A 22,393-nucleotide genomic window follows, 5' to 3' on the forward strand; every position below is an offset into this window, starting at 1 on the left:
CGCCCGGCGCCAACAATGAAAATACGCATTTACTGTAATATGGCCCCAGATATCCACAGTTGGCGCTTTGTGCTTGTTGGCACTATTTTCACTTAAATCTTTTAAATTGCATCTCTCCGCTTCTACTGATTGGATTGTTGTCGGTTTGGTATTAATTTATTTATTAACTTGGCATGGGATCCATTTTGTGTGGTAATTTCACTTTATAATTGTTGGAAGGATCCTGACAAGGATTAAGGTTGCTGTTTGACCCAAGTCAACCAACAACCTAATTCCTTACAGTATGTGTGTGAATTTTGCTGAACCATTCCAGTGTTTTAGAAACTACATTACCATTGTGCTGTGCTTTCACATTCAAGATTGTGCTGTTATCCAGTGATCGTGTGTTGAAATGCTATTAGTCTACTGAGTTTTTCTATTTTCTAATATTTGCTTTCCATTTGTACTGCAAATAGGAGGAGATGTGGCTTAGTGGCTGGCTTTGGGGTCTGTTGACCTAGGTTTGAGTTCCATCCTTGGTGCTAGACTCAACATCAATGTGATTGTGGGTAAATCACTTTGGACCTGATTGCGATCTTGGCGAATGGGATACTCTGTCACAAATGTGACGGATATCCCGTCCGCTGCATTACAAGTTCCATTATAGCCTATGGAACTTGTGATACGGTAGACGGGATATCTGTCAGGTTTGTGACGGGGTAGCCAAGCCAACAAGATCTAAATCAGGCCCTTAATCCCCTCTGCCTAAATAGGAGTAAAATGTATTTGAGTATTCATAATTTGATGTACATGATCTTGTAGACTGTCTCTCGACACCTTACATAGTATACAGTACTCTGTTGCTTTACACCTAGATTTGCTCTATATAGATACATATGTTTGAGATATATCAAATTGAGTACTCACAGAATATGCTTTTACAACTATGATTACCTTCTGCTCCATATCCAGCCTCCTCACCACCTACATTGAAATGGGCCCTCGCTGCTCCTCCGCGCCTCCCTAGAAAATCAAGGAGGGCAGCTTCCTGCTGTTGAACCAGCACCCAATGCTCTGCCTAGTGGGGAACACCAGTGCTCTGATGTTTGACTGTAAAAAGCCTGAAAGCCTCCATGCTTTCAATAAAACAACTTTTGTTGTTATGAAACAATGATACTCCTAGAAGGACTGGTTTCTTTTGAGGAAGAACAAACTGCAGAGGGTTCCCTTGCCATGTGTAATGCCTAGTTCAAGTCCCGCCATTTTGTATCCCAAACCCCTGTGGCAAGAGAAAAGTCCCAGGATGGAAGATGTTTGTTTACTGAAAAGCCAGAATTGGATGAGTGGCGCACATGAAGTGGTCACATTGGCAGGCACCAGTATGTTCTACCACTGTATCACAATCGAAATATCATCCTACAAAAATACTGCAGCCAGGATATCGAGCTTACTACTGTATTGCAATGTAAGTGAAGGTAATTGGATGCGGGTTTAAGAATAGTAAATATATACTTATCTTGATGAGATGGTTAGTCGTAGGCAATGCAGTGGCCCTGGGTTGAGGGTAGGCTGGCAAAGCACAGTGTCCAGCTGGAAGTGTGTGTGGCCAGATTAGGCTATCGGTATTTGTTTTTGCATGCTGCCCCCTCCATCCTTAAGCCACCTCCTCCAGAGGGCACCGCTGGGCTGGCTCCCTGGATGGTTTCCTCCTGTGCTCCTAAAAGGTTGCTCAAGCGATGCCGTTTGGGACAGCCTGAGCGCACGAGCCTCCCCTCGGGGTAGGTTTACGATAACAGCAACATGCGGCGCCGAGGGGGTTAAAGGGAGGTCCGGGGGAAACGTGATGCTAATGAAACCTAAGGAATGTTACACATTAGCATTCCCTCGCAGCCTCTCCGGAGGAGGCCGCTCTCGACTACCGGGAGCAGAGAGGCTGCAGGCGGAGCGCGGAAAGTTCCTGACTGAGCTGACGGCGCGCAGAGGGCTCTGCGCGCGCCCTGGTGAGGCGAGGCCGGCACGGTCCTCCTGGAGACACATATCGGCAAAGAGGAAGGGGCAGCACCGGGGGTAGAAGTGAGGCCACCCCGACGGACTTTAAATGTGAGTATTCCCGTCCGGGACGGTTGACAGGAAATGTGTGAAGCTTGGACACCTTGGTGTGCACTATAAGGCAACATAGGAAGATTCTGGTGGAAATGGCCGGGTAGAGGCAAACCTAGCGCCAAGTCCGCTCTGCGCTCGAAACTTCTGTAAAGCCATTTAGTTATGCATATGATCCCCAGAGGACCTCACCGCAGGGGATACCATCCATCAGGGGGTCCAAATTCAGTATAAAGCCTACGGATATCGGTGAGATTTAATACTGTCGGGTCCCTCACTGAACTCAACCTGCGGGTGGGGTCCTCCTTATCTGACGTTACGCCACTGGAGATACGGCCTGAGCCACTTAAATGTTAACGGATGAGAACAACTTGATCTTATATAGCACTTCAAACCGCACTTTCGCCGTTTCTCAGCAAAGTCAGTGACAGATGTTACTATTACCAAGTGATGGTACCTACTGTCGGGCGGCTGGGAGGCTGAGTGCAAGTCACTCACTGGAAGACGCTCTGGACAGCCTGGACGAGAATGGCCCTTGTCAATCACCGTCGAAACATCTAGCAAGCAACGCTTATTGCGCGCGCCCTCTTCTCAATAAGGCGTAACACGTGTGCACGTATTGTTTCCAAACTCATTTGGTAGAAGTGGCGAGGGTTAAGTCATGCTCCAAAGTTTTTTGCACTTCCTTCTGCATAATATGCTTTTCGTCAAATATAGGATAACATTACATTGGAAAAGATCGCAGTGTGTTTATTTTATTTAAATTGCGCAATGTAAACTCGCTGCACTGGCGTGTATGTCTCATGTCAGGAGTAATTTGTATTAATTAAAACAGGTTGCAAGGAATGTCTCTTGTCAACGTCGTGCTCTGTAACGAAAAAGCAAGTCACTGTGCATGCCTTATGTCAGACACACTTTGTACTGCTTTTGCAGGCTGTTGACAGCGCATGCCTTTTGTCAGACATAGTGTGCTACGTCAACGCACGTTTTATTGATTTCTTGTATTAAGTACCTTCAACAAAGACCTGCTGAGCACCAATTATGGAGCACTGATCCACCGGATACAGTGGTGGAAGTAGATAACGTGACGTAGATAATTTTTGAGGGTGGCAGTAGATAAGAAGTATGGGCGCAAGCAAAGAGAACATTACAAGCGAAGTTTTGAACATTTGGAAAGAGGGCGAACAAGCATTGTCAAAGTCATTCATTTAGGGGAGGGAAAGAGAAAAGCATTTTCTGCGATGCAGTAAATCACACAGCGGGCACCACTTACACAGCAGCAGCGTAAGCCTCAGAGATTCACAATGTGCACAGCACAAACAATAGTACACTTAGCCCCCACACAAACAAGTTACAACACTGGCACCAGCACTGTAGTAAAGCCCATTCATAAGTAGCAGACAGACATTGAAACACCTAGGAGCCTTACTAGGAAACTCAAAGATCTTCTACCATCAATATACCAATTATCATAGAACAGTGGTCCTTGACAAGAAAGAATGTAACAACTAAATAATTATAGGCAACGATATGCGCTATAATACGTAAGGTGTCCAGCCGGACCCTAGGATTTAATCAATGAAAATGATGCAAGACAATAGCACCAAAACAAATATGAAGTGGGACACAAGCCTGTATCCACAGCATACAACAGGACTAGACACACAAGGGGGTAAGAGGTTCATCAGGCAATATTTCTTTTGTGAGAAGCTAGTACATATCAAACCTAATATCCTAGCTTTTCTCATGTAGTAAAAACATAAATATGTCGCACAATGGAGAACTGGAGTTTAAACTACATTAACTGTTGACGGCGTTTCGATCCTATAAAAATAAGGGATCATCATCAGGACAATCAATGTACTGCCTGGGATTGCGAGCCTGTAATAAAAATTGGGAAAACAAAAACAACAAGGGACATTTGTTTAGACTCTCACCTCTACCTTACTTGCATTGCATCAACGATTTCAAACCATGCTTTAAGGTGACAACCTGCCATACGTGTTGGTGAATTTCTTGTCAGGTGACATTCACACTGGATTGCAGTGAATGTGACAATGAGATAACCAAACACTCTATGTGGTGCTAAGTGGGTCGCGAGGTGAGAGGAGAGTGCACCTTGCTAAATTGCCACAAGGAGAAAACATCAATTCGTTCAGAGGCATGTGAAAACCCAAGGGACCAGGGCGATGAAGGGCTGGATGCCGAGAACAGGGAATTGAACCGGCAATACGGTACAGTGTGGGTGGGAAGGCTGTGAGGGTGATGGCGGTGTTGGTGCTCAATTAAAAGCGACATTATGGACGAGGGGCACATATAAGATTCGTGTTGGGCCTGGGGAGCAATTGAAATGTAGGGGTCCAAGCCACGTCAGAACCTGTGGAGTTAATTAGGGGGAGGAGAGTGAACTCGCTGCTTCAGGGAAGGGGCATTGAGTTGGTAAATTCTGGAACAGCTTACCTGTAACCAAGGTATCGCGGTCGGTACCGGTATTTATGGAACTCTGTGATGCGACCTGTGGGTCGTGCTGGTTCAGGGGGCTGACAACATGTGGAACGCGATTAGTCCACAAGAGGACAGAACCTAAGGAAAATCAGGGGAGGGAGGTAAGCCCAACATGGTGAGAGGAGGGAACCATGTGGCGGGTATGGCCAAGGGCCGCTTACCTAATAATCTGGGGGAGCGATGGGCACCGGATGGCGTGGAGCCTGTAGATTGTTATCTGCAACTTCCCCCGAGAAGCGGACCATCCATCCCCTTTATTTTGGTTCCACAACGAACATCAAGGTAAGCCTCTCCCGAATGCCACACCCCGCAGCCTTGGTTCCTGGCTGGCCTCCATGACTCATTCCAATTATCTTTAATAGGTCCGTCCCTGGCAGCCCTACTACAGGCTCCACGCCCTCCGGTGCCCATCGCTCCCACAGGTTATTAGGTAAGCGGCTCTTGGCCATACCCGCTGCATGGTTCCCTCCTCTCACCACGTTGGGCTTACCCCCTCCCCTGATTTTCCTTAGGTTCTGCCCTCTTGTAGACTAATCGCTTTCCACATGTTGTCAGCCCCCTGAACCAGCACGACCCACAGGTCCGGCCCCCACAGTCGCATCACAGAGTTCCATAATTACCGGTACCGACCGCGATACCTTGGTTACAGGTAAGCTGTTCCAGAATTAACCAACTCAATGCCCCTTCCCTGAAGCAGCGAGTTCACTCTCCTCCCCCTAATTAACTCCACAGGTTCTGACGTGGCTTGGACCCCTACATCTCCCATGCTCCCTGGGCCCAACACAAATCTTATACGTGGTAAGCTCCCTACCCCTCATCCATAATGTCGCTTTTAATTGAGCACCAACACCGGCATCACCCTCACAGCCTTCCCAACCACACCGCGCCATATTGCCAGTTCAATTCCCTGTTCTCTGCATCCAACCCTTCATCACCCTGGTCCCTTGGGTTTTCACATGCCTCTGAACGAATTGATGTTTTCTCCTTGTGGCAATTTAGCAAGCTGCACTCTCCTCTCACCTCGCGACCCACTTAGCACCACATAGAGTGTTTGGTTATCTCATTGTCACATTCACTGCAATCCAGTGTGAATGTCACCTGACAAGAAATTCACCAACACGTATGGCAGGTTGTCACCTTAAAGCATGGTTTGCAATTGTTGATGCAATGCAAGTAAGGTAGAGGTGAGAGTCTAAACAAATGTTCCTTGTTGTTTTTGTTTTCCCAATATTTATTACAGGCTCGCAATCCCAGGGAGTACATTGATTGTCCTGATGATGATCCCTTATTTTTATAGGATCGAAACGCTGTCGACAGTTAATGTAGTTTAAACTCCAGTTCTCCATTGTGCGACATATTTATGTTTTTACTACATGAGAAAAGCTAGGATATTGGGTTCGATATGTACTAGCTTCTCACAAAAGAAATATTGCCTGATGAACCTCTTACCCCCTTGTGTGTCTAGTCCTGTTCTATGCTGTGGATACAGGCTTGCGTCCCACTTCATATTTGTTTTGCTGTTATTGTCTTGCATCATTTTCATTGATTAAATCCTAGGGTCCGGCTGGACACCTTACGTATTATAGCGCATATCGTGGCCTATAATTATTTAGTTGTTACATTCTTTCTTGCCAAGGACCACTGTTCTATGATAATACTAATACCCTTTGTCCTTGCTTACCAAGCAGGTTCCCTTGTTTCTCCAAATAGTAATCAATATACCAATGGCACCCAACCTTACCTAAAGTTCTGCTCCTCAAGCAACATCGTCCACCCAGCCAACACTCTGAACACAGTTCAAGAGTAGATGGCGTCCAATCAATACATTTAAAGCAAAAAGCATCCAAAACAGAATTACTTCTCATTTCCGCATCTCAGTCCCCACTGGCAATGCAATCATGGTTGGTTGGACTCAATCAACATCTTCAGCTGCAAGCCGACCATCGTCAGCGCCGTATCACTTGGAGTCACTCTAGACAAAAGACTCAGTCTACAGTCACAAGTCAACACCATGGCCAGAGCTGCACACTTTCAATTGTGTCTTCTGTGGGGAATCCGCTACCTCATTCTAGAGCAAGATCTCAAAATGTTACCTCAATCACTGGTACTATTTAGAATTGTCCTCTGCAATTCTCTCCAAATTGGCATTCCCAAAATTCATCTCATTTCACTGAAAGCAGCTTTACATGCAGCAGCACATTTCATCTCTGGGACCAAAGGAAAGACCATATCCACTGGTACGGTAAATACTTCACTGGCTTCCAATTGAAGCTAGCACAATGTATAAAATGGCTTGCATCGCACACAAGACACCCCTTCCCACATCTGCTCCACAGCATCTGGCTTCCACGCAGAAGATTTCTGGTAGGTCTAGACCATCACGGAATAATGAAATACTTCTGCTTGGACCCTTGAGATTTAAAAAGGACCCATTGCTTAATCCTTTTCAGGAAGTTGAACAAGAGCCTAGATTTCTCTATTTTCGTGTCCACACATCACCACCTCACTGACGATCTTAAATTGGATACGAAATCCCTTCTACTCAATAGACATTTTACCTAATTTCTACTCCTTTCTCATCTAGCACGCAATGCTCCACAATGATACATATCTGGTGAATAAGCTCAGTATCTTGATATGCTCCCTCCTAACACTGCGCAATTAGTCATTCCATTCTGATACTCAATACATCTGACTTTGCAATCTAAATAAATAAATATGTGCAAAATGTAATAATCAATTTTTTACAGAAATCACTCTAACACCTGGAAATGTCTACAAGGTGCTTGAGGGCTTTTCATTCTACCTTAGTATTAATTGACACCTTCCCAGACTTGCCTCTGCGCTCTTTATGCGCTGCATTATTTATAACTAAGTGATATATGTACCCTACTTAATGCTTAAGTGCTCTTTGAAAATGCTCTAACACCTTTGGGTAATGTCTGTGCCATATAAAACTACATATATAAATAAACAAAGACGTAAATGCTAACAATGCCCTTGCAGTACCTTGAGATAGGAAGTGGGGATGGAGTGAGTGAGCCAGCCCATGAGCGAGTGAGCGAGAGTCGGGAGAGGAAGACTTTCCAGAGGACTTGGGATGTAAAGTGAGGACAAACTGTAGAGTTGAGTGACAGACGAATTGTTATTCTACTGGTGGAGGATGGTCAGGAATAGGTGTACCTCCTGGGTGTTGGGCAGAGTAAAGGTGATCCATAGATGCAGTGCAGGGTGGAACTTTGGCATGGGAGAGCTGGACTCAGGCCTTAGGCCCTGACATTTAGAGGTGCGCAGGGAGCTGTCTGCATGCATGTCACTCAGTTGTCTCACTCTGGCCTGGGAGACTGGCTCCAATGAAAAGGTTTAATCATTGTCTCTGCAAGCAGCCACCGCCCCAGCTCACCTCATCAATAAATCTACTCATCCTTCCTCTTCTCACCCATTTGTCAACACACTTCACATAGGTTGTTGTGAAACTAAGATCTTACCTGCTAAAACAATGAAATTAACATAAAGTAGGGTCAAGTAGGTGAAAGGAAGGCCATCTAATATGCATCCGAAAGAAAGGTAGTCATTTAAAGGCCAGTGCCACTCAATCCAATGACAGAAAACCTTTTATGGACAATGTAGGTGACACTGGGAGAAGCTCAGATTAAGGGTCGGAAAAAGTAGAGGTCAGTGGAGTAGAACTCAGGTGGGGGGGAAACTTTGGTTTCACCATTCGGGCCCTGTGGACAAAGGCCTAGCCCTGGATGTATGTGACAAAGGAGAAGGTCACATGTGGGGCTGGGTAGGCAGTGTAGTGTGTGCCTCCTTCGTGGGCCCAAAGTCAAAGAGCGAGTTGGTGACACTTGGAGGTATAGAGAGGTTCACCAAGAACTTTAAGGAATGAAGGCAGCCAGCCTCTGGCTGAAGGGCCATCATTAGGGAATAGGTTTCTACATGAGAAGGGTTTGAAGGGCAGTTGGACATATGGGGAAAACAGTGACATAGTCACAGAGGCCCATACAGGGTTGGACTGGCCTATAGGGAAATATGAATTGCCAGAAGGGCTGGTCTGAAAGGTCAGTGTGTGAGTCATTGTTAGGCTGTTTGTAGGCCTGTTTTATGGTTTGCTAGCCAGAGTTATACTGTTGATTTTGCTGATATTACCACAAACATTGCCTGTAGCAAGCACAAAGGCATGCAATTTCCCACAATTTGCAAAACACGTGTACAGCTTGTCTTTACAAGTTTAAAAAGTCCCTGATTTGGAGAATGTGGGCCACTTATTTAGCTATCTGATTCGCTAGTGGGAGGCACTTTTATTTTGATTCCGGGGCCTATTTTCTGTCGCAGTCCAATCCTGGACATACAAGCTGCAGGCATGGCTGAATCCAGCACAGCAGGCACACCAACCCACTGAACTGACTATCTGAGAGTGAATCCTGCCATCCGCAGAGCACACAACTCAGACAGCCCCAGAAAAAATAGAACATTTTACTGAGTCATCAATCCATGACTCCTTTCTGGAGGTTTCCTCTGCAAGACATCCTACTGTGGCTACAGAGGAAGCTAATGAGGTTTTTCCTGTGCTTGTGAAACTCTTGTAAACAATATATATCTTGAAACGGGCTGAGCCCAGCCATTACTTACCATTGGCGTTTACTTGCTTTTTATTGATCAGAGCCTTCTCTTTGCCTTGGCCTCCTCCTGTGGTTTATCTGTGTCTCGTTGCCGTGGTCATGGACCGAGTACTGCTTCCTGTCTGCCATCAGTATTCTTCCACTGGCACAGGCTCCTGCAGGTACTCTTTTTAGGTCGAAGCCTACCAGACAGCACAGCTGTCTGGTTTTCTAACAACATCTTGGAGACACTCGGAGAGCTTCCCTGGGAATGCATTCTGCCCATTGTTTACCATTGGCTTTGTAACTAACATTTGTTTGCTTTTTATTTTCCGGCTTTATTTGTTTTAGGCTGTCCGGCTTGAGTTTGCTCTTTCCGTTGCTCAATCCTATTTACTGTATTCTTCCACCAGTATTGGATTTCTGTAAACAGGCCTTTAAATCTTGTTTTTATCTTGTCACATTTGCAGTGCATTGAGAGACAGGGGTCACATGCCAGTCTCTGTCTTCCAGGGAGCTTGGTGTTTACATTTCTTTTTCTTACTTCAAAGTGAGAGGATTTATGTGACAATCACGCAGTCTCTTGGGGGCGTGCTTCAGGAAGGCTGTACTATGATACTTTTTCCTAGCACAAAAAAAATTTAGATATCTGTAAATTAACTGTGCAGATATTCCAGAATATATCAGAATTAAAAAAGCACAAACTAAGCATATTTTTTGGTAATTCTGAAGCGAAGTGGAAACAAATATTTTAACACATTCAAAATAAATGAGTACACTAGTTGATGACATTTCCACATATTATTGTTTGTGTGCAGTAAAACTATATGTCTGTGTAAATGTAATGGTAATTTCAAATGAAAATATGTTGTCTGTAATGGAAGTTTACCACCATACCATGTATACTTCACTTTACCCTACTCTACTCTACTCTGCACCACTCCACACTATGCCACTTCACTGCACTCTACGCCACTTCCCACTGCATCACTGATTTATTCTGCACCAGTCCGCTGTATGCTACTTCACTCTATGCTTTTGTATTCTACACCATTCTGCTCTACTATGCACCACTGAATTCTTCGCCACTGCACTCTACACCCCTCCATTCCGAACCACTTCACTCTATGCCTTTCTACTCTGCAAAACTGCACTCTGTGGCACTGCACTCTATGCCAGTGCACTCTACTCTGTACCACTTCACTCTATGCCATTTGCACTCTATGCCAATCTACTCTATAGCACTCCAATATACTCTGCACTCTATGCCACTGTACTCTACATCAATGTACTCTATTGTGCACCACTCCACTCTACTCTGAAACAATCTACTCTATGCCACTGCACTATGCACCACTCCACTCAGTGCCACTCCATTTTACTATGTACCACTGGTCTCTACTCTGCACCCCTACATGCGCTCTACACCACTTTATTCAAAACCAATGCACTGTATGCCATTGCACTCTACACCAATCTACTCTCCACAACTGCACTCCACATCACTATACTCTGCAACACTGCGCTCTATGCCACTCTACACCATTGCTCTCTATATCACTGCACTTACTGCCACTCTGTTCTACTCTTCATCACTGTGCCCCACGCCGCAGCTCTCTGCACCTCTCTACAGTGCACCACTCTGCTTTGCACCTCTCTACTCTATGCCAATGCATTATATGCCACTGTACTGTATGCCACTGTACTCTACTCTGCACCACTCAGCACTATGTCACTCTACTGCACTCTGTTCCACAATACTTTAAGCTACTGCAGTCCACATCACTCCACATCACTCTAATGTATTCTACACCACTGCACACCACACCACTGCACTATACACCACTGTACTGTATGCCACAGCACCCTTCTACTCTGCACCACTCTACCCTGCACCACTCTACACTGCACCACTGCACTCTATGCTACTGCACTCTTTGACACTCTACTCTACAAGGCTGCACTCTCAGCAATTAAACTCAACTTAACTCTGCTCTACAACACAGCACTCGACTCTGCACCAATCAACACTATGCCACTGTACTGCACTCTATGCCACAACAATATACACAACTACACTATGTATCATTTGACACCATTCTAATGTATTCTACACCACTTCACTAAACGCCACTGCACTCTATACCACTGCACACTACGGCACTCTAAACCTCTGCACTCTACACTGCACCGCTCCACTCTAGCCTGCACCATTTCACTCTACCGCACTTCACTCTTCTCTGAAACAAGACTACGCTACACCACTCCACTGTAGGTTGCAGGGGTATTGAGTGTGCAGCCCAGCTCCGGAAGCAGCTCAGGGCTTGGCCACCAATTTAGAGGGGCGCAGGGTGTGCCCCACCAGCAGGCATCACTCCCAGAAGGCCGGGCCTCTGCAAGCATCCGCTACAGCCAGCAGCAGACACCCGTGGTCCAAGCTTTGAGCCCACCTCTACAGCCGGCAGCACACTCTGAATCAATTCGCCAAGCTGTATCCCCCATAGAGGCAGCGTGTGTGGGAGCATATTGCCCCGCTAGACCTTAGCAGCAACATTAGCCAGGAATGCAGGGGTATTGAGTGTAGGCTGCCCCTCAGGATAAGGTTGAAGCCAAGGCCCAGGTTGGTACCCTGTGCAATCTACTCTGTACCATGCTATGCCACTCTACTCTACATCACAGAACTCTATGCCAATGCACTCTACACCTAGTTACTGAAAACCAATGCAGTCTACGTCAGTCTACTCTGGACCACTGTACTTTTTGCCACTTCACTCTAGTCCACTCTACTCCTCTCTACGCCACTCTCCTCCATTAATCTCTACTCAACTCTGGGACACTCTGCTCCATTATGCTCCACTCTGCTCCAATCTATGCCACTACACTCTACAACACTGTATTCCACTTTCTGCTCTTCACAACACTATCCCACTTTATGAAGTTCTATGCAACCCCCTCTATGCTACTCCATGCCATTTTACCGCACTATATTCTATGACACACTACTCCACTCTGCTCCTCTTCTTCTCTCTACATCACTCCACTCTACTCTACGCCACTCAACTCTACAGCACTCAACTCCATTCTATGCCATTCCACTCTCCTACACTACACTACTCTACTCTACTCTAAGCCTCTCCACTCTCCGACAATCTACTTCACTATATTCTATTCTTCTCTACAACACTCTACTCCACTTAACACCCTCTATGCCACTCCACTCTGTTCTATGCCACTCCACCCTACGGCTCTACTCCACTGTGACACTCTACTCCACTCAGCTCTACTCCACTCGATGCCCTTCCATTCTGCAACACGCTACTGTCTCCACAACACTCAACAACACCCTACACCACTCCACTTGACTCCATGACACCCCACTTTACTCCACGCCACTCAATTCTACTCTACACCACTCTATGCCACTCCACCTCAGTCCATAACATATCATTCTACTCCACTTTATGACACGCCACTCTCCTTTGCACTACTAACTTTTAGCCACGCTGAACAGCAGCCATGCTGGTGTACAACATGGCTAAAACATATTGCCAAAGTCAATAGCTCTAGCATAGGCAAAACCTATTAGCTTTTCCAGTGCTTGTTGACTTTTGCACATGCATGTGTCTGTAGTCCCTCTCTCTCACTCCGCCTTCCACCCACTGTCTGTTGTGTTTCCCCTACTCCCAACCCAACTCCAGCTGTCCATTGTGTTCCCCACACCAACCCCCTCCCTCCTGCCGCTGTCCCTTCTGTATGCACCCCCGCACTTGTGTTACTTGCTCCCCACAAACTCACTGCACTGTTTTAAGATAGTATATCAGCGGGGACTGCTGTGTAACACGTCTTAAAGGGAAAAAAAGTGATAAAAGGCATTCAGTGCTGGCCATGTCATAGCGTTGGTGGTGGAAGGGCTGAGGAAGCTGATTGTAGAAACCGCAAAACTAGTGGACAAAGCACTGAACCGCTTTAGGTAATAGTGATCAGGGGCTACCGTGCTCCCATGCCAATGCAGCATACATAACGCTTGGCCACAAACTCAACAGTTTTTGGCACAGAATAAGGAGAATAATTGTATAAGTGCATAGTCTAATTTTGGGAATAACGAGTGGCTCCCACCAAATAACGACATTTGATCTATTTCATACAAAACAGTCACTACACCAAAATTACACCAATGTGCACTGTTTCATACAGCACCTTTTTTTTTAAACAGACTGAGAAGTGACACATATATGTACATTTATTTTCTTATAATGTAGCCAGTTTTCAAACCTGCAATACCAATTCAATACTTTGACTCTGCTGGCACAGATGGATTATTAGCCAAACATAAAAATAAAATTAAGGTGTAGAAATCATACGTTTTTATTGCTGGTAAGGATACTAGCCTGGAGTCGAGGCTAGCTGTTTGGAGAGGGAAGCCAGCAGAAATTGAGAAGCAGAATACAGATTATGTAATTAGACAAAAAGAACTAAAGTAGAGATGATCTCACAGTGTAAGTACAACTGATGGCAAGGCACAAACTCCTTAATTTGCAGTAGAGGATTTTGATTTACAGGATAGTTGGAAAAACTGTGTTAGATTACTGTAGTTTGGAAAGCTGAAAACAACACAGACAAAGATTAGAAAGAAGGCCTTATGGAAGCTGGCTTTGAGAAAAGAAAAATTTGCACATGGCGATTAGTATCTGAGTAGGTTATAAAATATTGAATCTCATGAAGATTTAACACCCTAGGGCATGATTACAACTATAGGTGCTATTTATCGCACCTGGTAAATAACGATTCTGTGGGGATCTTTATTTATCAGGTGAGATAAATAGCACCTAATACGAGTTTCGAGGGAATAACAAGCGGATGTTGGTGTTTAATCCACCCAAACCGCCTGGTACGCTAAATACCGTGTGAGTCTTCCCTTTGAACTCCAGCAGGTTTGACCTGCCAACATGTAATGAAGGTTGAGATATTTAACTCATCTGATACTTATCAATTGTGTTAAATACTTTCAAACTCCGACCCATGAGTAACAGGGTTTACACTTGGATATCATTTTGAGGTAGTCAGGGGTCGCAGCTGTGACCTCTAGCTTGCTTCCTGCTACTCCTGGAACTTTCTTTGCAACCCCGGCCTAAAAGAAGGCACCCCATTTTCAAAGGAAGTGCCAGGAGTAGCAGAGAGCAAGCTAGAGCTAACAACTGCAACCCCTGACTACCTCCAAATGCCGACCATGGGTTTACCCATAGGTCGTAATTTAAGGGGGAACTCATAGTCACAGCAAAAGTGTCAAGTTTTCTGGCATAACTCGAGACAGACACAATGTTCTGGAGTTATAGATTACTGTGAGTGCCTGTTGTAATTTGCACCATCCTGCTTGTTACAGTGCGCAATCCTTGTATACCCATAACATTGTGAATGAGATCTGTGTTGGTCATCGCAGTGCTGTTTGTGATTTACCCTTTTGTCTTTTTCAGATGGAGTTGCTGGGGCATGGGATGTGTACGCCCTGCTGCCGCTTACGTGTGTTTGGGGTGTTACTGCTCTGGACCCTGCTGCTATCACCGGGTAACTCATCCGTGGATGTTTGCCGTGGTCTGTCCTGCTCAAGTTCTGAGGGGGAGAACGAGCCGCAACAACCTCGGCACCAGTGTGCAGGAGGACGCTGCCCAGGGGGGCGAGCAAGCAGGCCGTCCCGGTCCTTCCATGTGCAGCCCAGCTCCGGAAGCACCTCAGCGCTTGGCCACCAATTTAGAGGGGCACAGGGTGTGCCCCACCAGCAGGCATCACTCCCAGAAGGCCGGGTCTCTGCAAGCAACAGCTACAGCCAGCAGCAGACATCAGTGGTCCAAGCTTTGAGCCCACCTCTACAGCCGGCACCACACTCCGAACCAATTCGCCAAGCTGCATCCCCCAAAGAGGCAGCATGTGTGGGAGCAGATTGCCCCACTAGACCGAGCAGCAACATTAGCCAGGAATGCAGGGGTATTGAGTGCAGGCTGCCCCTCAGGATTCGGTTGAAGCCAAGGCCCAGGTTGGTACCCTGTGTCGGTGAAGGGTGTCCAGCTGCGGATTCGCCCACCATGGTTCGTGTGGCAGACCGTGCGGCACAGTTTATTGGAGATGTCACAGATTTCACCTACCCGGGTGCGGACTTCGGAGGCGCAGCACTTGGGGTGCAGCTCACCTGCGACATCAAACCAGGTATGTGGAGAGCACTTAAGATGAGAAGGCCGGCAGTAGCGTGCTGTCTTCCTACCTAGGTCTGCTCATTTTGCATTACAGATCAATGTCGAAGATGGTGGTGGAGTCCATAACTCACTATTGGGCGCTAACATGCCTTGCTTTGCCATGATTTGGTTATAAACCATACGTTTCCACTGGAGGGCATCGGGAATGCACCCTAAGTGGTTGCTTTCCAGATGAATTGAAGGTCACCCTTGAAAACTAGTCATATGTTTAGACGGAAACGGTTTCAAAAGATGGCACCTTTAAAGTAGTTTGCTTCAGAACTTTGAACTAGGCCTACCAGCCTTGAGTGATTTCTTGTTTTCAATGGGAAGAACTCGTTTTTCTTTAAGAATCCGTTTGTATCTATTTAGATAAATATGGATCCTCACTGTTTATGGATTGCGCGTTGTTATTGGCGACCATTATTTACTCTGTAGACTATCTAGATTACCGAAAAATATTTGTATTTCGGTGTAAGCATGGGTCAGTTTATTACTGTCAATTTAGCAGCAATATATTTAGAATTCTACTCTCTTTGCCCCTCCCCCAAAAAACTGTCCACTTTTGTGCCAAAGTTCATGTGTATCCCTAACCAAAGCTTCCACTCTGGGCAAGCTATGGATGTATCTAGAAGTGGATTTTTGGAATTTTAATGTCCTTGCACGAACATCCAGCCGGAGTTCGGTTTGCCTCACTCCAGTTTATGGGTCAATCAATAGCCTCACATAATGTTGCCCTCAACCACTGAATTCAGAAAATGTTTTGAAGGTATTATGGCATCCTCCATCAAAACGTCATTAAATACTTCTGAAAGATTCAGAACATCCTCTTGGAAAGTACTAAGAACTGTAATACAGACATTGTATATAACTACGACAAATAAACCTAATTGTTGCAAAAACCCACGCCTAAAAAAAGAATTAAACCTCTTTTAAATAAATTGACAAATAAATAAATCAATCAATGAAACATTTTTAAGTTACTTGTGAGGTGGTACCGCAAATAATGTTATGATATATTTGTTATTAAACGGAAATTATTTTTAAATATCAGTTTAAAAACACCCAGCAGGAGCAAAGGGGCTACAATGACTGACAACCCGCAACAGGAAATCTACACTTCACTTTCACTGTAGGAAGATACAACAGCATACCAATATCCCCGCTCGGATATCTGTTTATAGTATAAGAGCATTCAAATACAAGTTATAAATTGTCCTGCAGTGTTCAATCTGTGTCAGTTAGTCGGCAGAATTTTTCTTGGTGTGTGTATAAATCACTGATCCAAAAGGTAAAGTCTTAAGATAGCAGTCATTTTTAATTTGATATTTCATTACTGTTGAAGATGGCATTCAAATCCAAGTCAAATCCATTGCATAGTACATAGGCATGGCATCTCCTACCCCTCGCCAGGCCCTAAAGTGCTTTTGCTAGGACATGTAAGCGTGTCCTCCTTTCACTGTCCGGTCAGTAATGTATGGGGCCATATTGCAGTCTGTTTGGGAAGACTTTTGGTGTTGTGGATGAGGGCCGCATGGGTGCTCTGGTCATGTAGTAAACTTGCATGCGTGCGGTGAACTGTAGATGGGCATCAAATGAGTCTGGTTTTGCGTATATACACACTATCCATGTATATGGAACATGCATCCATTGTGGGGGGTGAAAGGCCCCAACTATCTTATCTTTGGGTGTAAATGGTAAGTGCCTCCTCTATTCATTGTGTTTGGTTGGTAGAGGATGGGGAAGGAATTTGTGTTTTGTGTGGCAGGCCAGCAGGAATTGCTCTTGTTGTGTAGCCACAAACGCGAGGCTGAGATTATGCGTGTAGTGAAGCAAAGAAAACATGAGACAGAGTTGTGTTTTGGTTGTACATGCTATCTTTGTGAGTGAGGTTAATCCCTTTAGTTGTGGGAGTTATTAACAGCAGGTAGTTCACATTCTTGATGACGCCGTGACAGCCCTTGACCAAAATATCCCTTGTCGCCTGATCCTTCTAGACTTGTCCTCAGTCTTCGCTACCATAAAGCATGAATACCTGATCGATCTCCTACAATATGGGATGGGATTTTTGGGCCCAGTCTTAAACTGGTTTGCTTCCTTCCTTCACAACTGCACGCAAAGGGCCAAAGTTAATCATGCCCTCGCTGCCAATACCCCTGTCCTGATCGGAGTGACCCAAGGTTCTACGCTATCACTCACTCTCTTTAACCTGTTTATGGAGCCTCTGGCAGTCATTCTGAACAGAGCAAACATTCAGTACCACATGTACGTGGATGATACGTAATTGTACCTGAAGATCTCCTCGCAAGAGGACATGAAAACTTTAAATGCTGCACTTGCCCAAACTCAACAATGGTTAGCTCAGAAACATCTCCTACTAAATATGCTCAAAGCGGAATTTCTTTTGATCACCCCACCTAATCCCTCCACTTCTACCCTTGACTGGATTAAACGCCTAACTGCTCTGAACTGTACACCTCATGTTGTAGACTCTGCCAAATTCTTAGGTATCACCTTGGATAAACACCTAAATATGCAAGCTCACATCAGTGCTACTACTAGGGGTGCCAATTTCCAACTCAACATACTGAAGAAAATCAAACCATTCACACCCCCTAAAATCTAAGTCAGGCAGTTCAATCTCTGATTATCCCTAGACTGGAATATGGGCCGGTGACCCTAGCAGGACTTCCCAAAGCTAGCTTGGCCCCACTCAGAGCTACCTTGAATGCATCGGCCAGATTTTTAATGGGCTCGAGAAAATTTGATCACATTTCACCCGACTTGCTGCAGGTAAATTGGTTATCCATTGAAGCGAGAATACGACTCAAGGTAGCTTGTCTGACGCATAAAGCCATTCACCACAATACTCCATACTACCTTGCAAATAAACTTGAGCTATTGGGCTCCAGCCGGAACCTCAGAAGTACATCCACCCTTTTTTTGAAACCTCCAAGATTCAAAAAGAAAAAAATCATACAACCGTGCGTTCACTGGTCTTGCTCCGAGAATCTAATCTGCCATCCAAGATCAGATCCAATCCATCCACGACCTCCTTAAAAAAATTGGCCAAAAGGCTACTAATGAACAAATGTTAACACATTGATTATGCTTGTGTGTTTAGTCAAGAACAAAAACTTAGAATTATTTTCACTGATATTCCGTTCTATGTGTTTTCCCTCTTTTTGTTCAAGTCGAAGATAGCTCTTTTAACTGCATAGGACTGTTTTGATTCTGTTAGTTCCTTATTTCTACTTAAACTTTTTGTGGATCATCGCACATCTTGGTCGCGTCTATTGTATGATGTTTTACTATGAGCGCTCTATGGCACCTGCGAAACACTATACTCTTTAATTTTGAATGTTTTCCCACAGATTGTAACTTCACTTACCTTGTTTTGTATACTTGCTGGTGCTAACTCTGTACAGCTCTCTGATACCTTTTTGGGTCTTGTTCGCGCTCTATAAATCTTTTCAAATAAAAATAAATAAATAAATAAATAGTAGATAAATTGATACTTGTATAGCGCACTACTCACCCGCAAGGGTCTCAAGGCGCTTGTACGAATACCGCTGTGGAACCCATCCTGGCTTTTCCTGTGAGGCGTCCACTCCTGGGCACCCCCAAGGTGGAGGCCAGGCATTCTTAGCATTGTGGGGGCCGTTGTGGAGATTAAGCAAGCTATTGCCCAGAGTTGCAGAGTGGTACTCCATGATTGGAATAGGCACCGAGGCGAGAATTATCAGGTCCGTGGAATTTTTTAGCCCAAGACCCGCCGAGGCGGGGAATAGATGAAGAAATACATTAAAAACTTGAGTTCTAGAGATAAACTCTTATCTTAAAAGTGTGGCTAAAAAAGATGCAAAAATAAGTCATCATGACTTTGTCCTGGAGCATAGACTACCAGAACATCCAGCTTAAATACCGTGCTGTCAAATTATCTTGACCAGAATTTCACCTACAAACTACCATGAAGGTAGAGATAGCTAGGCAAGAATAGACTTTCTGCACGTTACTGCACATGTATGTATGTACCTTGTAAAAGTATCCATACATAAAAATATGTACTTGTATACATACCTAGGCAGACTTTGGGTCAGCGTTCTTCATCCAGTGGTGTTTTCAGCTGTCTTTCACATTTGCTCACCACAGCATAGAGCATAGGACAATGAGTGAACCAACTCAAGTCATTGGCTCTCTTGCACTGTGACTAGTAGCATTTAACCTCATCACATGTGTACATCCATTAAAAGAAGTGCACTTCATTGTAAGGGCTGTTAGAGAACACTTTGCTATCAATTTCTTTCTTTCCATTTTTTATCCTTTTTCTTACTTTTTTAGTCACCCCTGCAGTAATCCAAAGTCAATTGTAAATGTCTTTGCACCAATAAGAATCATATTTTCCTGTGATGTTCATTAATACTAAATAGAGTTTGCATATATTTTCGAGGTACATCTGTTTGCTAGGAAGTACTCGTACTCTTCTATAAAAATTACAGCGGATGGTTAATGTTTTTTAAATTTACAATTTGCATCGCAAGCATAGGGCCACCACAATTAGGCAGCATGTTTGTTTTTCTTTTGTAGTATGTGCTTGCCAGAAAATGTAAAGAGAGATGTCACCATCGAACCAGCTAGCCAAGGCCTGACCTATTGGCTTTGCCAATGCTCGTTTCAAAATGCTATGTTCAACAGTCTGCAGTATGCCTTTAAAAAATAATAAGTCTGAGTTGCCCTCATGCTTAGGTCGGTACTTAACTCTGTGCTCAGGAATAATACCTCATAACCCGAAATTATTGATAATTCCGCAAAATCGGAATCTATTTTTAACTCATCAGATTCAGTTATACCAGTCTTTTCAAGTAGAATTCAATTAGACGTAATCCTTGATGGTATGTACAATATAACTGGCTCAAGTTAGTGCTATTACATTGCCGCCGCTCGCATAACTTTGAAAACATAAGTAGTACCAGACCTAGCGGCTTGAATGTAACCAGCTGCAGGCACTTTGCAAGCACGTCTGTGTTGTCAGAAACAGTTACACTGTGCTCAGCTCATCCTACAACTCATGTATGCTGCAGCGCCAAAAAGGATAAGTGCCCTATTGAATTATACAGTGGCAGCAGAGACATTGGGTTCACTAGAATATTTGCTTAGAAACCGCATAGAACTGACAGGATTATAAACCTCACACTATGTAAATGAAACCCTTAAAAGGTATGGTAGTACTAACACAAATGTTAATGCAGTCAGGTACAAATGGCTTTTGGGGTTTTGTCATCGACATACAAAATTCATTTGAAGGTGGTTGTAGCCTGCGTAAACGTAAGTCAACATATTGCCCCATTCTGCTGACATTTATGGAGCAGAATCCATATATTGAGCCTTAAGTCATCCAGAGAAGGTGAGGAAGGCCATGATTGTCCAAAAAACACGTGAGCAGAAATGCATTTTTCAGTGTATGCTGGGACATAGCACCGGAGTTTTCAGCATTAATTGTGTGTGCAAAAGTGCCTCCAAAAGGGCTGTTGAGGTGTGCACGTGGCATGCACTTGGAACTGAATTTACTTGCCTTCAGGTGTGGCTGGTACAGATAAGAGAGGTGGAGCCTCGCCCCAAACCTACCGCTCTTACCTGTACCAGCTGCGCCTGCTAACTTTTTACTCAACGCAACAAATGCACCATATCTACTAAGATATGGCGCACCTCTTCTCTCTCCTTGCACAAATGTAATTCAGGCAGCCTAGTGCCAATGTAGGCCCTTTTGCACCATGGTGCAAGGGTGGCTGAGGTACTAGCGACAGCACACATGGAAAGAGGAAGTCATAAGGGAAAATAAAGGGCAGGTGGACAATTTTGCGTCAAAACCAGGTGTACCCACTTAAGTAAATCTGGGTTTGCATCAAAATACCTGGGTGAGTGCATTGAGAGTCCATGTTCCACTCATTTAATGTCTACCCGATGTAGGGTAACACAAGACAGCTTAAGGCCTTGTGTTGCGTTTTTCTGTGGCTGAAAAGTGATTTAATTAATATCAATGGGGTTACCTAGTACTGTACAGAACCTGGGGATAGTTGCAGTATACGAACAATGGTTCTGCTACCTATATCCTGAAAATATCAATACTTCAATCAAACCCACCAGCCGGGGAAATGTTCATTCAATGAAGAAATAACAAACTAGATTCTCCCAGTTTAACTAAATAACTACGAGTGAACAAATCATGAAATTCATGTATATTCAAGGCATAACATGTATACACACATACACTTATTTTCAAAATCAATATACAAGAACACAATACAAATGCAGTGTCTAAATTGTTACATACAAAAATCACACAACAATAAAGTAGACACACAATGATCACATATAAATATTTTTCCATCAACGTCAAATTTATATGAGACAGTCCTATATTAAACGTAGAAACTTGATTCCACAATTTCTTGGCTTAGATGGACTAAGACGTTTGATTTGTCATATACGTCGACGTTTCGACCCCTCAAATGCAGCGTGAGATTGTTAATCATCAGTATGGGGTCTTCATCAGGACTAGAAATAATGTGTGCTGCCGTATAATTATGGTTGAGCGCCTCAAAGTGCTGTTTGTCGTTCACAGACAATTAAAGCGAAGGAGGGGACACCATGTATTCATTCCGCCTTGAACAACTTCAAGCATCAGAAGTCACAAATCAAATCCATGTATTCATGTGAGGGCGCAATACGAAGATGAACCTCCGTTGCGAGAAACAATATCAAAAGGATTACTTCTGACCACTGTGTTCAGAGATGACAAAATGTTCCAGTACATCTATTCACTAAGTCCTCTCAGGGCACCGACCTCATCAAGGTGTTCACTGAGATCAGGCGTACTCATTCTGCCATACTCGCTAAAGCGTGTATTCCGTCTGTAAGAGCACAGACCTCAACTGGGTGCTCAGAGTGATCAGGCGCACTTGTGCTGCCTTAAATGCTACT

General features: G+C 44.5%; 1 protein-coding gene across 1 annotated transcript in view; it reads left to right on the forward strand.

Moving 5' to 3' along the window:
• Positions 1–1,920: 1,920 nt before the first annotated feature.
• Positions 1,921–22,393, forward strand: part of LOC147688749 (uncharacterized) — a 207,982-nt gene continuing 187,509 nt past the window's right edge. The window contains exons 1-2 of the mRNA XM_086941657.1: positions 1,921–2,079; positions 14,660–15,386. Coding sequence (XP_086797783.1) covers positions 14,660–15,386 — 727 coding nt within the window. The 5' untranslated portion in view covers positions 1,921–2,079. The remainder of the gene's footprint in view (positions 2,080–14,659; positions 15,387–22,393) is intronic.

The sequence above is a fragment of the Lissotriton vulgaris genome, chromosome 10 (genome assembly GCF_964263255.1).
Source record: "Lissotriton vulgaris chromosome 10, aLisVul1.2, whole genome shotgun sequence".
Taxonomy (NCBI): Eukaryota; Metazoa; Chordata; class Amphibia; order Caudata; family Salamandridae; genus Lissotriton; species Lissotriton vulgaris.